The sequence below is a fragment of the Prionailurus viverrinus genome, chromosome D2, assembly GCF_022837055.1.
Source record: "Prionailurus viverrinus isolate Anna chromosome D2, UM_Priviv_1.0, whole genome shotgun sequence".
In the NCBI taxonomy this organism is placed as follows: Eukaryota; Metazoa; Chordata; class Mammalia; order Carnivora; family Felidae; genus Prionailurus; species Prionailurus viverrinus.
The window spans coordinates 43595898-43609223 of NC_062571.1; the positions used below are offsets into that span (position 1 = coordinate 43595898).

Here is a 13326-nt window from a genome sequence, read left to right on the forward strand (position 1 = left end):
TTCATCAGTTGATGGACATTTAGGCTCTTTCCATAATTTGGCTATTGTTGAGAGTGCTGCTATGAACATTGGGGTACAAGTGGCCCTATGCATCAGTGCTCCTGTATCCCTTGGATAAATTCCTAGCAGTGCTATTGCTGGGTCATAGGGTAGGTCTATTTTTAATTTTCTGAGGAACCTCCACACTGCTTTCCAGAGCGGCTGCACCAATTTGCATTCCCACCAACAGTGCAAGAGGGTTCCCGTTTCTCCACATCCTCTCCAGCATCTATAGTCTCCGGATTTGTTCATTTTGGCCACTCTGACTGGCGTGAGGTGATACCTGAGTGTGGTTTTGATTTGTATTTCCCTGATAAGGAGCGACGCTGAACATCTTTTCATGTGCCTGTTGGCCATCTGGATGTCTTCTTTAGAGAAGTGTCTATTCATGTTTTCTGCCCATTTCTTCACTGGGTTATTTGTTTTTTGGGTGTGGAGTTTGGTGAGCTCTTTATAGATTTTGGATACTAGCCCTTTGTCCGATATGTCATTTGCGAATATCTTTTCCCATTCCGTTGGTTGCCTTTGAGTTTTGTTGGTTGTTTCCTTTGCTGTGCAGAAGCTTTTTATCTTCATAAGGTCCCAGTAATTCACTTTTGCTTTTAATTCCCTTGCCTTTGGGGATGTGTCGAGTAAGAGATTGCTACGGCTGAGGTCAGAGAGGTCTTTTCCTGCTTTCTCCTCTAAGGTTTTGATGGTTTCCTGTCTCACATTTAGGTCCTTTATCCATTTTGAGTTTATTTTTGTGAATGGTGTGAGAAAGTGGTCTAGTTTCAACCTTCTGCATGTTGCTGTCCAGTTCTCCCAGCACCATTTGTTAAAGAGGCTGTCTTTTTTCCATTGGATGTTCTTTCCTGCTTTGTCAAAGATGAGTTGGCCATACGTTTGTGGGTCTAGTTCTGGGGTTTCTATTCTATTCCATTGGTCTATGTGTCTGTTTTGGTGCCAATACCATGCTGTCTTGATGATGACAGCTTTGTAGTAGAGGCTAAAGTCTGGGATTGTGATGCCTCCTGCTTTGGTCTTCTTCTTCAAAATTCCTTTGGCTATTCGGGGCCTTTTGTGGTTCCCTATGAATTTTAGGATGGCTTGTTCTAGTTTCGAGAAGAATGCTGGTGCAATTTTGATTGGGATTGCATTGAATGTGTAGATAGCTTTGGGTAGTATTGACATTTTGACAATATTTATTTTTCCAATCCATGAGCAGGGAATGTCTTTCCATTTCTTTAAATCTTCTTCAATTTCCTTCATAAGCTTTCTATAGTTTTCAGCATACAGATCCTTTACATCTTTGGTTAGATTTATTCCTAGGTATTTTATGCTTCTTGGTGCAATTGTGAATGGGATCAGTTTCTTTATTTGTCTTTCTGTTGCTTCATTGTTAGTGTATAAGAATGCAACTGATTTCTGTACATTGATTTTGTATCCTGCAACTTTGCTGAATTCCTGTATCAGTTCTAGCAGACTTTTGGTGGAGTCTATCGGATTTTCCATGTATAATATCATGTCATCTGCAAAAAGCGAAAGCTTGACTTCATCTTTGCCAATTTGGATGCCTTTGATTTCCTTTTGTTGTCTGATTGCTGATGCTAGAACTTCCAGCACTATGTTAAACAGCAGCGGTGAGAGTGGGCATCCTTGTCGTGTTCCTGATCTCAGGGAAAAAGCTTTCAGTTTTTCCCCGTTGAGGATGATGTTAGCTGTGGGCTTTTCATAAATGGCTTTTATGATCTTTAAGTATGTTCCTTCTATCCCGACTTTCTCAAGGGTTTTTATTAAGAAAGGGTGCTGGATTTTGTCGAAGGCCTTTTCCGCATCGATTGACAGGATCATATGGTTCTTCTCTCTTTTTTTGTTAATGTGATGTATCACGTTGATTGATTTGCGAATGTTGAACCAGCCCTGCATCCCAGGAATGAATCCCACTTGATCATGGTGAATAATTCTTTTTATATGCCGTTGAATTCGATTTGCTAGTATCTTATTGAGAATTTTTGCATCCATATTCATCAGGGATATTGGCCTGTAGTTCTCTTTTTTTACTGGGTCTCTATCTGGTTTAGGAATCAAAGTAATACTGGCTTCATAGAATGAGTCTGGAAGTTTTCCTTCCCTTTCTATTTCTTGGAATAGCTTGAGAAGGATAGGTATTATCTCTGCTTTAAACGTCTGGTAGAACTCCCCTGGGAAGCCATCTGGTCCTGGACTCTTATTTGTTGGGAGATTTTTGATAACCGATTCAATTTCTTCGCTGGTTATGGGTCTGTTCAAGCTTTCTATTTCCTCCTGATTGAGTTTTGGAAGAGTGTGGGTGTTCAGGAATTTGTCCATTTCTTCCAGGTTGTCCAATTTGTTGGCATATAAGTTTTCATAGTATTCCCTGATAATTGTTTGTATCTCTGAGGGATTGGTTGTAATAATTCCATTTTCATTCATGATTTTATTTGGGTCATCTCCCTTTTATTTTTGAGAAGCCTGGCTAGAGGTTTGTCAATTTTGTTTATTTTTTCAAAAAACCAACTCTTGGTTTCGTTGATCTGCTCTACAGTTTTTTTAGTTTCTATATTGTTTATTTCTGCTCTGATCTTTATTATTTCTCTTCTTCTGCTGGGCTTAGGCTGCCTTTGCTGTTCTGCTTCTAGTTCCTTTAGGTGTGCTGTTAGATTTTGTATTTGGGATTTTTCTTGTTTCTTGAGATAGGCCTGGATTGCAATGTATTTTCCTCTCAGGACTGCCTTTGCTGCGTCCCAAAGCATTTGGATTGTTGTATTTTCATTTTCGTTTGTTTCCATATATTTTTTAATTTCTTCTCTAATTGCCTGGTTGACCCACTCATTCGTTAGTAGGGTGTTCTTTAACTTCCATGCTTTTGGAGGTTTTCCAGACTTTTTTCTGTGGTTGATTTCAAGCTTCATAGCATTGTGGTCTGAAAGTAAGCATGGTATAATTTCAATTCTTGTAAACTTATGAAGGGCTGTTTTGTGACCCAGTATATGATCTATCTTGGAGAATGTTCCATGTGCACTCGAGAAGAAAGTATATTCTGTTGCTTTGGGATGCAGAGTTCTAAATATATCTGTCAAGTCCATCTGATCCAATGTCTCATTCAGGGCCCTTGTTTCTTTATTGACCGTGTGTCTAGATGATCTATCCATTTCTGTAAGTGGTGTATTAAAGTCCCCTGCAATGACCACATTCTTATCAATAAGGTTGCTTATGTTTATGAGTAAGTGTTTTATATATTTGGGGGCTCCGGTATTCGGCGCATAGACATTTATAATTGTTAGCTCTTCCTGATGGATAGACCCTGTAACTATTATATAATGTCCTTCTTCATCTCTTGTTACAGCCTTTAATTTAAAGTCTAGTTTGTCTGATATAAGTATGGCTACTCCAGCTTTCTTTTGGCTTCCAGTCGCATGATAAATAGTTCTCCATCCCCTCACTCTCAATCTAAAGGTGTCCTCAGGTCTAAAATGAGTCTCTTGTAGACAGCAAATAGATGGATCTTGTTTTTTTAACCATTCTGATACCCTATGTCTTTTGGTGGGCGCATTTAATCCATTTACATTCAGTGTGATTATAGAAAGATACGGGTTTAGAGTCACTGTGATGTCTGTATGTGTTATGCTTGTAGTGATGTCTCTGGGACTTTGTCTCACAGGGTCCCCCTTAGGATCTCTTGTAGGGCTGGTTTAGTGGTGACAAATTCCTTCAGTTTTTGTTTGTTTGGGAAGACCTTTATCTCTCCTTCTATTCTAAATGACAGACTTGCTGGATAAAGGATTCTTGGCTGCATATTTTTTCTGTCTAGCACCCTGAAAATCTCGTGCCAATTCTTTCTGGCCTGCCAAGTTTCAAAAGAGAGATCAGTCACGAGTCTTATAGGTCTCCCTTTATATGTGAGGGCACGTTTACCCCTTGCTGCTTTCAGGGTTTTCTCTTTATCCTTGTATTTTGCCAGTTTCACTATGATATGTCGTGCAGAAGATCGATTCAAGTTACGTCTGAAGGGAGTTCTCTGTGCCTCTTGGATTTCAATGCCTTTTTCTTTCCCCAGTTCAGGGAAGTTCTCAGCTATTATTTCTTCAAGTACCCCTTCAGCACCTTTCCCTCTCTCTTCCTCCTCTGGGATACCAATTATGCGTATATTATTTCTTTTTAGTGTATCACTTAATTCTCTAATTTTCCCCTCATACTCCTGGATTTTTTTATCTCTCTTTTTCTCAGCTTCCTCTTTTTCCATAACTTTATCTTCTAGTTCACCTATTCTCTCCTCTGCCTCTTCAAGCCGAGCTGTGGTGGTTTCCATTTTGTTATGCATTTCGTTTAAAGCGTTTTTCAGCTCCTCGTGACTGTTCCTTAGTCCCTTGATCTCTGTAGCAAGAGATTCTCTGCTGTCCTGTATACTGTTTTCAAGCCCAGCGATTAATTTTATGACTATTATTCTAAATTCACTTTCTGTTATATTATTTAAATCCTTTTTGATCAGCTCATTAGCTGTTGTTATTTCCTGGAGATTCTTCTGAGGGGAGTTCTTCCGCTTGGTCATTTTGGATAGTCCCTGGCGTGGTGAGGACCTGCAGGGCACTTCCCCTGTGCTGTGGTGTATAACTGGAGTTGGTGGGCGGGGCCGCAGTCAGACCTGATGTCTGCCCCCAGCCCACCGCTGGGGCCACAGTCAGACTGGTGTGTGCCTTCTCTTCCCCTCTCCTAGGGGTGGGATTCACTGTGGGGTGGTGTGGCTCGTCTGGGCTACTTGCACCCTGCCAGGCTTGTGATGCTGGGGATCTGGCGTATTAGCTGGGGTGGGTAGGCAAGGTGCTCGGGGGCAGGGGGGGCAGGCTTAGATCACTTCTCCTTAGGTGATCCACTTCAGGAGGGGCCCTGTGGCAGCGGGAGGGAGTCAGATCCGCTGCCGGAGGTTTGGCTCCCCCGAAGCGCAGAGTTGGGTGTTTGCGCAGAGCGAGCAAGTTCCCTGGCAGGAACCGGTTCCCTTTGGGATTTCGGCTGGGGGATGGGCGGGGGAGATGGCCCTGGCGAGCGCCTTTGTTCCCCACCAAACTGAGCTCTGTTGTCAGGGGGCTCAGCAGCTCTCCCTCCCTTTGTCCTCCAGCCTTCCCGCTTTCCGAGCAGAGCTGATAATTTATGACCTCCCAGACGCTAAGTCGCGCTTGCTGTCGGAACACAGTCCGCCCGGCCCCTCCGCTTTTGCAAGCCAGACTCTGGGGCTCTGCTTGGCCGGCGAGCCGCCCCTCCGCCCCGGCTCCCTCCCGCCAGTCTGTGGAGCGCGCACTGCCTCGCCGCCCTTCCTGCCCTCTTCCGTGGGCCTCTCTTCTGCGTTTGGCTCCGGCGACTCTGTTCTGCTAATCCTCTGGCGGTTTTCTGGGTTATTTAGGCAGGTGTAGATGGAATCTAAGTGATCAGCAGGACGTGCGGTGAGCCCAGCGTCCTCCTAAGCCGCCATCTTCCAAAATCTCCTAATTTTGATTCCTGCTCTTCTTACTTCTCCCTTCACTCTCTTGGGTCAGGCTCCTACTGTCATCTGGAGTATTATAACATTTTGGTAACAAATTCCCTAGCCTAATTTGTTGTTGTCATTGTCATATTTGTCCTGTAAATAGCCATCTCAAATGCACTGTCACTCCCCTCGCTTAGGCCATGCTTGATATTCATGACTCTCTATGATTTGGCTCTTGCCTGGTTTACTAACCACGTTGGTTTCCACTGTTCACTACAGCCTTTGTGTGATAGAGTCACTGCTTCTAATTCTCCACATATGCTATGCTTATCTTCATCTCTGTATTGTACAATACTAGAATCTCTTCCTCAAATCCAAAGCCTGACAGGTTTCTGTATCTTCAGAGCTTTTTACTCATCCTTTAAGACTTCACTGGAATTACCTGTTTACTGATATGTGTTCCCCTTTGCCCATCTTTATGTGTAAAATCCTTACAGCAGTGACTGTCATAAAGTTAAATACTGTATACATGTTGGCTATTAATGTTATCACATTGTATTTGGATTTTTTTTCAGGTCCATTTCCTCTAACACTGGCAGAACCTAGCAGTGACCAAATGATAACATATAGTATAGTATATATAGTATTCCATTAGATTGCGACATTGTATTTCAGTTGTCTCCTTTTAGGGCAGTTATAAATTTGTAAACTTTTAGATAATACCTTTTTGTAGGTTTTTTTCATACTTATGATTATTTCTTTGGCATAGTTTCTTAGGAGTGGGATGACTGAATTAGAGTGCAAGCATTTTTATGACTCTTCTATGTATAGCCATGTGTTTCTACAGAAAGGCCAGTTTTGATGTCTGATGATGTACCTTTTTTTTCTGCAATTTTGTTCATCACATTATTTCTTCCCCCAATTTAATGTCTATAAAACAATTACCTTTAATACTTGAATTTATATTTCTCCAAGAAGTCAGATAGAACATTTTGCCAGATATATATATATATATATATATATATATATATATATATATATATTTGTGGGAATTGGTTTATTTGTCTTTTGGGGCCTAGAAAATTATCCTGTGTGTTTGAACAGGCTCTTAATATACTTGAATATAAGTCCTCTGTCATATTTGCATAGGTTTTCACCAGCTTTTAATGTTAGTGTTAATTGTATAGGTGCTTTAAATTATAAGTAATCAAATATACTTATTATTTCTTAATAATTTCATTTGCCACATAGCTTAAAAAATGTATCCTTCATGATCTGCAATCTATCTTCGTCTTTTTATTTTATTTATTTTATTAAAAATTTTTTTAATGTTTATATCTGAGAAAGAGAGACAGACAGACAGTGTGTGAGCAGGAAAGGGGCAGAGAGAGACAGAGATGGAATCTGAAGCAGACTCCAGGCTCTGAGCTGTCAGTACAGAGCCCAACGTGGAACTCGAACTCACAAGCCATGAGATCATGACCTGAGCCGAAGTCAGATGCTTAAGCGACTGAGCCACCCAGGCGCCCCTCTTTTGCCCTGACTTATGATTTAAAAAAAATAATAAACTCTTTAAGTTCAACTAGAAATCATTTTTTATATACAAGAAAAAGTCTTGCCCAATTGCAGTGTATATAACATCATTAACAAAGATCTTTTCTTTCCCATTGTTTGTGATGTTTATATGATATTTTAAAGCCTTTGCAAAATGTCTATTTCTGATCTCTTGTTAAAGAGACTGCACTATTTTGTGTTCATTCCCAATGTATCTGCAAGGGATGGCATACTTTGCTCAGTAATAGCATTTTATAATTATAATTGCTTACATAGTTTTCTCCTTTACAAGATATGTCATTCACGTATATATTCTAATTTCCTTGCTTGTACTGTTTTCTCAGTATATATTTCTGATTAATTGAATAGTAGTAAACACAATGGACTAACAAAAGGTAATGATACTTTACGCTTCGAAATGTAGCTGGATTTCTGCTTAACTTGATGATAGGTTTCCTTTTAATACTGTTAGGAATTTCTTAAAGACTAAATTGACAGGGTATTTTGTCTTTGAGTCAGGCAGTTCTCAGGAAGGTGGCTCATGAAAAAAGAATCTCCCTGTTATCCTTCTAGGCATATTTATCTTTCTGCTGATTTCTGAACCAGCTGTGAAATGACTCTCTGCCTTTAATTATGTTGTTCCTTCTGTTTGTTGGGCCCTTCATTTTTTCTGAAAGGCAACTCTCATGCATCCCTTGAAATCTAGCTGAAATTACTGTTTTATATGTAATTTAATTTAGTGTATGGCCCATGTCCCAGTTTCCTTATCTGTAAAAAGGGGATAATAGTATCAGCCTCAGGGTTGTACTCAGGATCAAATGCTTAGATATCTAAAAGTACTTAGCTCTTAGCACTTGTACTTAATGAATGTTAGCTGCTGTTGCTGTTATTCATTTTTTACATGTTAGACTCTGTTACACTATGAACGTTTGGAGGAACCAAAATGGGTTTATTCATAGGTTAATACCTGGCATCTTTAAGAAGAGTTTTCCCCTTAAATGAATAAACCATTCATTATTCAGTCTTCACTGTTGATTTAATGCTTCTCATCAAGGTGTTTTAAATACTTCATGTTAATTTTTTAAAATATTTCAGAATGAAGATTTATTAAATGAAATAAAACAACTTAAAGAGGAAATAAAGAAAAAAGATGAAAAAATTCAACTATTAGAACATCAGCTTGTAAGTATTATAGTGTAGACATAAAGTAGAGGCTTTTCAAACTAAGCAGTATTGGTTTTTTTATAAAAGTTTTTTAAATAAAAGACTTTATTTTTGGCTTGCAAAGTTGCACTATTGTATTACATTTAGATTGTATGCATTCTGAAAGTATGTGATTTACCTCATTCTAAATATTTAAGAAATTTTAATCTAAATATTAAGTATTCAAGGTGAAAAGAATGTCTTTGTGAGTACATTTTCAGTGGTCTTCTCTTGGGGGTTTTGAAATCACTAGTTTACATTCATTTTATCGATGAAGGGTAAATGACTTCCTTTGTGTATTTAAAGAAACGAGTACTGGTGAGTTGAGAATAGGACATATTTTTTTTCTCAGAACAGAAATTAAACTGGATGTTAGGCTTAGGTTTCTGTAGGTAAGACTGTTAGAGTGAACAGTATTCTAAGAAAATGCTTCTTCCCCCATCGATGATGTTGAGTGATCCCTCAGAGCCATGTTTGGATCTTTGTGATTTTATAATTGTTAGAATTTCAAATGTTAGTCTCATATGAAAATATGTGCAGTGTCTTGAACTTAATTATAATTTAATTCATAAAAAGTCCAGTATAACAACATAATGGCATAAAAATGACAATAGGCCAAGGAAAATCTGTTGGAATTCAAAAGCATATTTTGGTATAGCAAAGCAACTCAGCAATTTAAATTATTAACCTCATTTAGAATGTAAAGGATATAATATATACTGAACTCTGAGCCACTGGGTTCAGATCACAGAGATCCAACTCATGAATAAATAGTAAGGACTGATGGATCAGATATTCTGATTTAAGAGCACAAAGAAAACTTACAAGTCTGAAAAATGAATGAATGAATATTACAAATTGAGGGCCTATCAAATATAAAATTTAAAAAATAATAAGATCTAATGTTTGTATTTCAAGACTAAGAACCTAGCCAACCCAACTAATTTTCAGGAAGAAGAAAAACAGCATTAGGAAATTAAGCTTCAGATTTTGCAAAAATATATTACAGAGAACAAAAATTGTGTCTAGTGCACTTCAAAAAAAAAAGTTATGACCCCATATTTTATATTTAAACACATTTTTATTTCTATACCAAGGTAAATTTTCAGACCTTTAATGTCTTGAAAAATGTGCCACCCAGTTATCTTTGTTAAATGTCCTAATAATGCATTCCAGATACCTGGGGGAGACATTAAAAAATAACTCAGGAATAAGGAAGTAAAGATTAAAATGAGTGAGTGATGAAATGAAAACTATTTTTAGGGAGACTAGATGAGATAAACCTCCCAATAAGTAATGGGAGAAAACTTACTGCTGATTATTTTATCTCCTAGATCATTTGAATGTTAGATTTTTTGAATTTATACATTTTTATTTTCTTGAAATGAAGTTTTTAGTTTGTAAAATTTTAAATTGCTATTAAATTCTTGAAAATGAATTTGGTTTTTTTTTAATGTTTATTTTTGAGAGAGAGAAACCGAGTGCAAGTGGGGAGGGGCAGAGAGCAAGAGAGACGCAGAATCCGAATCAGGCTCCAGGTTCTGAGCTGTCAGCACAGAGCCTGATGTGGAACTCGAACCCTTGAACCATGAGATCATGAGACAAGTTGAAATCAGATGCTTAACTGACTGAGCCACCCAAGCACCCCTTGAAAATGTTTACATTAAGTGAAATACAGGTTTGAGGAAGGAAATAAGAAATACACTGAAGAAGTGAGAAGTACTGAAGTTGAAGTTTTTATCTTATACAAATGGGTATCTAAAATTATTTTTTAAATTATGTTTATATATTACATAAATCATAAAACATTTATGAAATGCTTTCAGATAACTATTAGGTTAAAATAATGGATCTTGCAAAAAATAAAATCAAAAAAAGACATAGAAAGTAGAAAAATACCCAAGGATATCTAAAAACAGCAGAACTGAGGTGACAGAAATTAGATCAAATGTAATAAATATAATAGTAAATGAAAATAGCTTTATCTCACATAGTTTCATTGGGGATTTAATGCAAAATTCATTAATTTTCTTTGTACAAAGAAAATTTAGCTCATAAAATGGTACAGTAAAGCTGAACAAAATGGTTGGGTGAGACAGAATGAAATTATTCTCATCAAAAAAGCTGGGGTTACAATTATAAATTAGAAAAATTAAGACTGAAAGAATTGTGAAAAGAGGTCACTTTATGTTGATATATGATTATTAAGTAATGAAATGGTAAAGGTTTTTATGCTGAAAAGTTTTAATACTGTTCTATTAACCTCAATATGTTTCTTTTAAAAATAAGAACATTTCATAGCTGAAATATTACCATCTTTAACCAATTAATAGTAAATCCTTAATGTCTTCTAATATCCATCCATCTTCAGATTTTCCTAGTTCTAAAAATATCCTGTGTATTTGTACATTACATCTAGTTACATCTTTTAAGTCTCTTTTAATTTAGGACCATTCTTTTTTATTGTTGCTATACTAACTTGTTGAAGAGACTCGCCCAGTTGTCCAGAACAAAATCTCATCTTACAAATAATTTTTAGAAAGTTTTTAGAAATATCTAAGGGAAGGGCGCCTGGGTGGCTCAGTTGGTTAAATATCCGACTTTGGCTTAGGTCATGATCTCATGATCTATGAGATCAAGCCCTGCTTCAGACTCTGTGCTGGCAGCTCAGAGCCTGGCACCTGCTTCAGATTCTTCATCTCCTTTTCTCTCTGCCTCTCCCCCACTAGCATTCTGTCTGTCTCTCTCAAAAGCAAATAAACATTAAAAATATATATATATATCTAAGAGAATCCTAAAGAAAGAAAAAAGAAAAGTGAAAGCATGACTTTTCAGCAATAAGTGTTTTGAAGTTCTCTGTATTTGGTATATTAAACCTAGAAATCATATTTATTTTGGAAGAGATCATCGTCTATCTTTAGATTAGTAATGGAACTCTAGGAAGTCACTTGTTTAATTAAATCAAGAGAATTTAAAAAGATATGAACCATTGTAAGTAGAGATCAGTAAACATTTTCCATATTATGAAAATTAAAATTATCTTTCTATTTAAAATACTTTTTCTCTCCTTACATCTCTAACTACTTTTTTAAAATAGCAAAACATTATCATAAACTAGGTATTAGAGGACTTTTTTTTTTTTTGTCTTAAGTATTAACTAGCTGAATGACATTGACAATTTCCACCACTCTCTAGTGATTTCCTTATCAAAAATGTGAATGTTTTGGAGGCTGGGAAGATGGCGGAGTAAGAGAACCCTAAGCTCAGCACATCCCACAGATACAACTAGATAACACTCAAATCAGTGTTAACACAGAAAACAACCCAAAGACAGGCAGAACAAACTCCATAACTAAAGTTAGAAAAGAAGCCACACTGAAGTGGGTAGAAAGGGCAGAGACATGGTTGGGAGCAAAACTGCAGCCATCTGCAGAGGGGAGGGAGCCCTGGGTACAGAGAAGGGAGAGAAACAGACTATTACACTGGGAAGCCTTTGTGGGAAAGACAAATCCCCATTTAACATTTGACTTTGAAAGCAAGTGGGGATGAATTTTATGAGCTCTTACAACGGAGATTTAAAGTCTAGAATTTTAAAAATCAGCAAGCTTGGATCTGGGAGAGCCTGAAGGATGAGAGGAAGCTGAGTTCTTGCCCTTAAAGAGACAACATCACAAACGGCCCATGGAGATATAGCATAGAAGCAGCAGTTTGAAGAAACACCTGGGACATATGTAAGGGAGAATAGTTTACTCATTTTGAAACATGTGCTGGAGGGGCAGGGATCACTGAGGGACTTCTACAGGAACAAAGGGGATGGCAGGTGCCTCGGGCCAACTGGCAGCAGGCCCTGTGGAAGTCCAAGGTATTAAAATTGTGTGTTGCACCCCAGCCAGAGACTAAACACTGCCCACAACAGGCAGAGGGAACCTCTGAAGATAACCAGACTAAAAGAAAAAATGACCAGGACACAACAGCAGGGCATGCACAACATGCATAAGAACCCCTCCACGACCCCCCCGCCCCAACACACACCACCACCACCACCACCAAACACCTGGGGGACAGGGGAAACTGCAGAACACTACAGGACGTCTTCTTCATAAAGGCATTACTTTTCAAGGGTAGGAGACAAAGCTGACTTTCCTAACATACAGAAACAGACACAGGAAATGAGACAAAATAAGGAGACAGAGGAATATGCCCCAAACGAAAGCATAGGACAAAACCACACTAAGAGACCTAAGTGAAATGGATATAAGTAATATGCCTGATAGAGAATTTAAAGTAATGATGATAAAGATACTCACTGGACTTGAGAAAACAGTAGAAAACATCGGTGAGACCCTTAACAAAGAGATGAAAAAGAACCAATCAGAAATAAAGAACACAATAAATGAAATTAAAATTACAACTAGATGGAATAAATAGCAGTCTAGAGGAAGCAGAAGGATGAATTAGTGACCTGGAAGACAGAATAATAATGGAAGTTAATCAAGAGAGAAAAAAATTTATACAAAATGAGAATAGATTTAGGGAACTCAGAGACTCCATCAGGCATAATAACATTTACATTATAAGGATTCCAGAAGAAGAAAACGGAGTAAAGGGGACAGAAAATTTATTTGAAAAAATATTAGCTAAAAACTTCCCAAATCTGGGGAAGGAAACAGATATCCAGATCCAGAAGGCACAGAGATCCCCCAACAAAATTAACCCAGGAAGGTCCACACCAAGACACGTAGTAATTAGAATGGCAAAAAGTAGTGATAAAGAGAAAAATTTTAAAGCAGCAAGAGAAAAGAGGATAATTATATACAAGGGGAAACTCCCTAAGGCTATCAGCAGATTTTTCAGTAGAAACTTTGCAGGCCGGAATGGAGTGGCATGATATATTCAGGGTGCTGAAAGGAACAATCTGTAGCCAAGAATACTTTATCCAGCAAGGCTATCATTCAGAATAGAAAGAGAGATAAAGAGTTTTTCAGGCAAGCAAAATCTAAGAGTTATTTACCACTAAACAAGCCCTACAAGAAATATTAAAGGGAACTCTTTGAGCAGGAAGGAAAGAC

General features: G+C 37.8%; 1 protein-coding gene across 8 annotated transcripts in view; it reads left to right on the top strand.

Moving 5' to 3' along the window:
- CCSER2 (coiled-coil serine rich protein 2) overlaps window positions 1-13326 on the top strand; it is a 196388-nt gene that overhangs the window by 145810 nt on the left and 37252 nt on the right. For all 8 annotated transcript variants that reach the window (XM_047825698.1, XM_047825694.1, XM_047825696.1 and 5 more), the window contains one exon: window positions 8150-8236. In XM_047825698.1, coding sequence (XP_047681654.1) covers window positions 8150-8236 — 87 coding nt within the window. The remainder of the gene's footprint in view (window positions 1-8149; window positions 8237-13326) is intronic.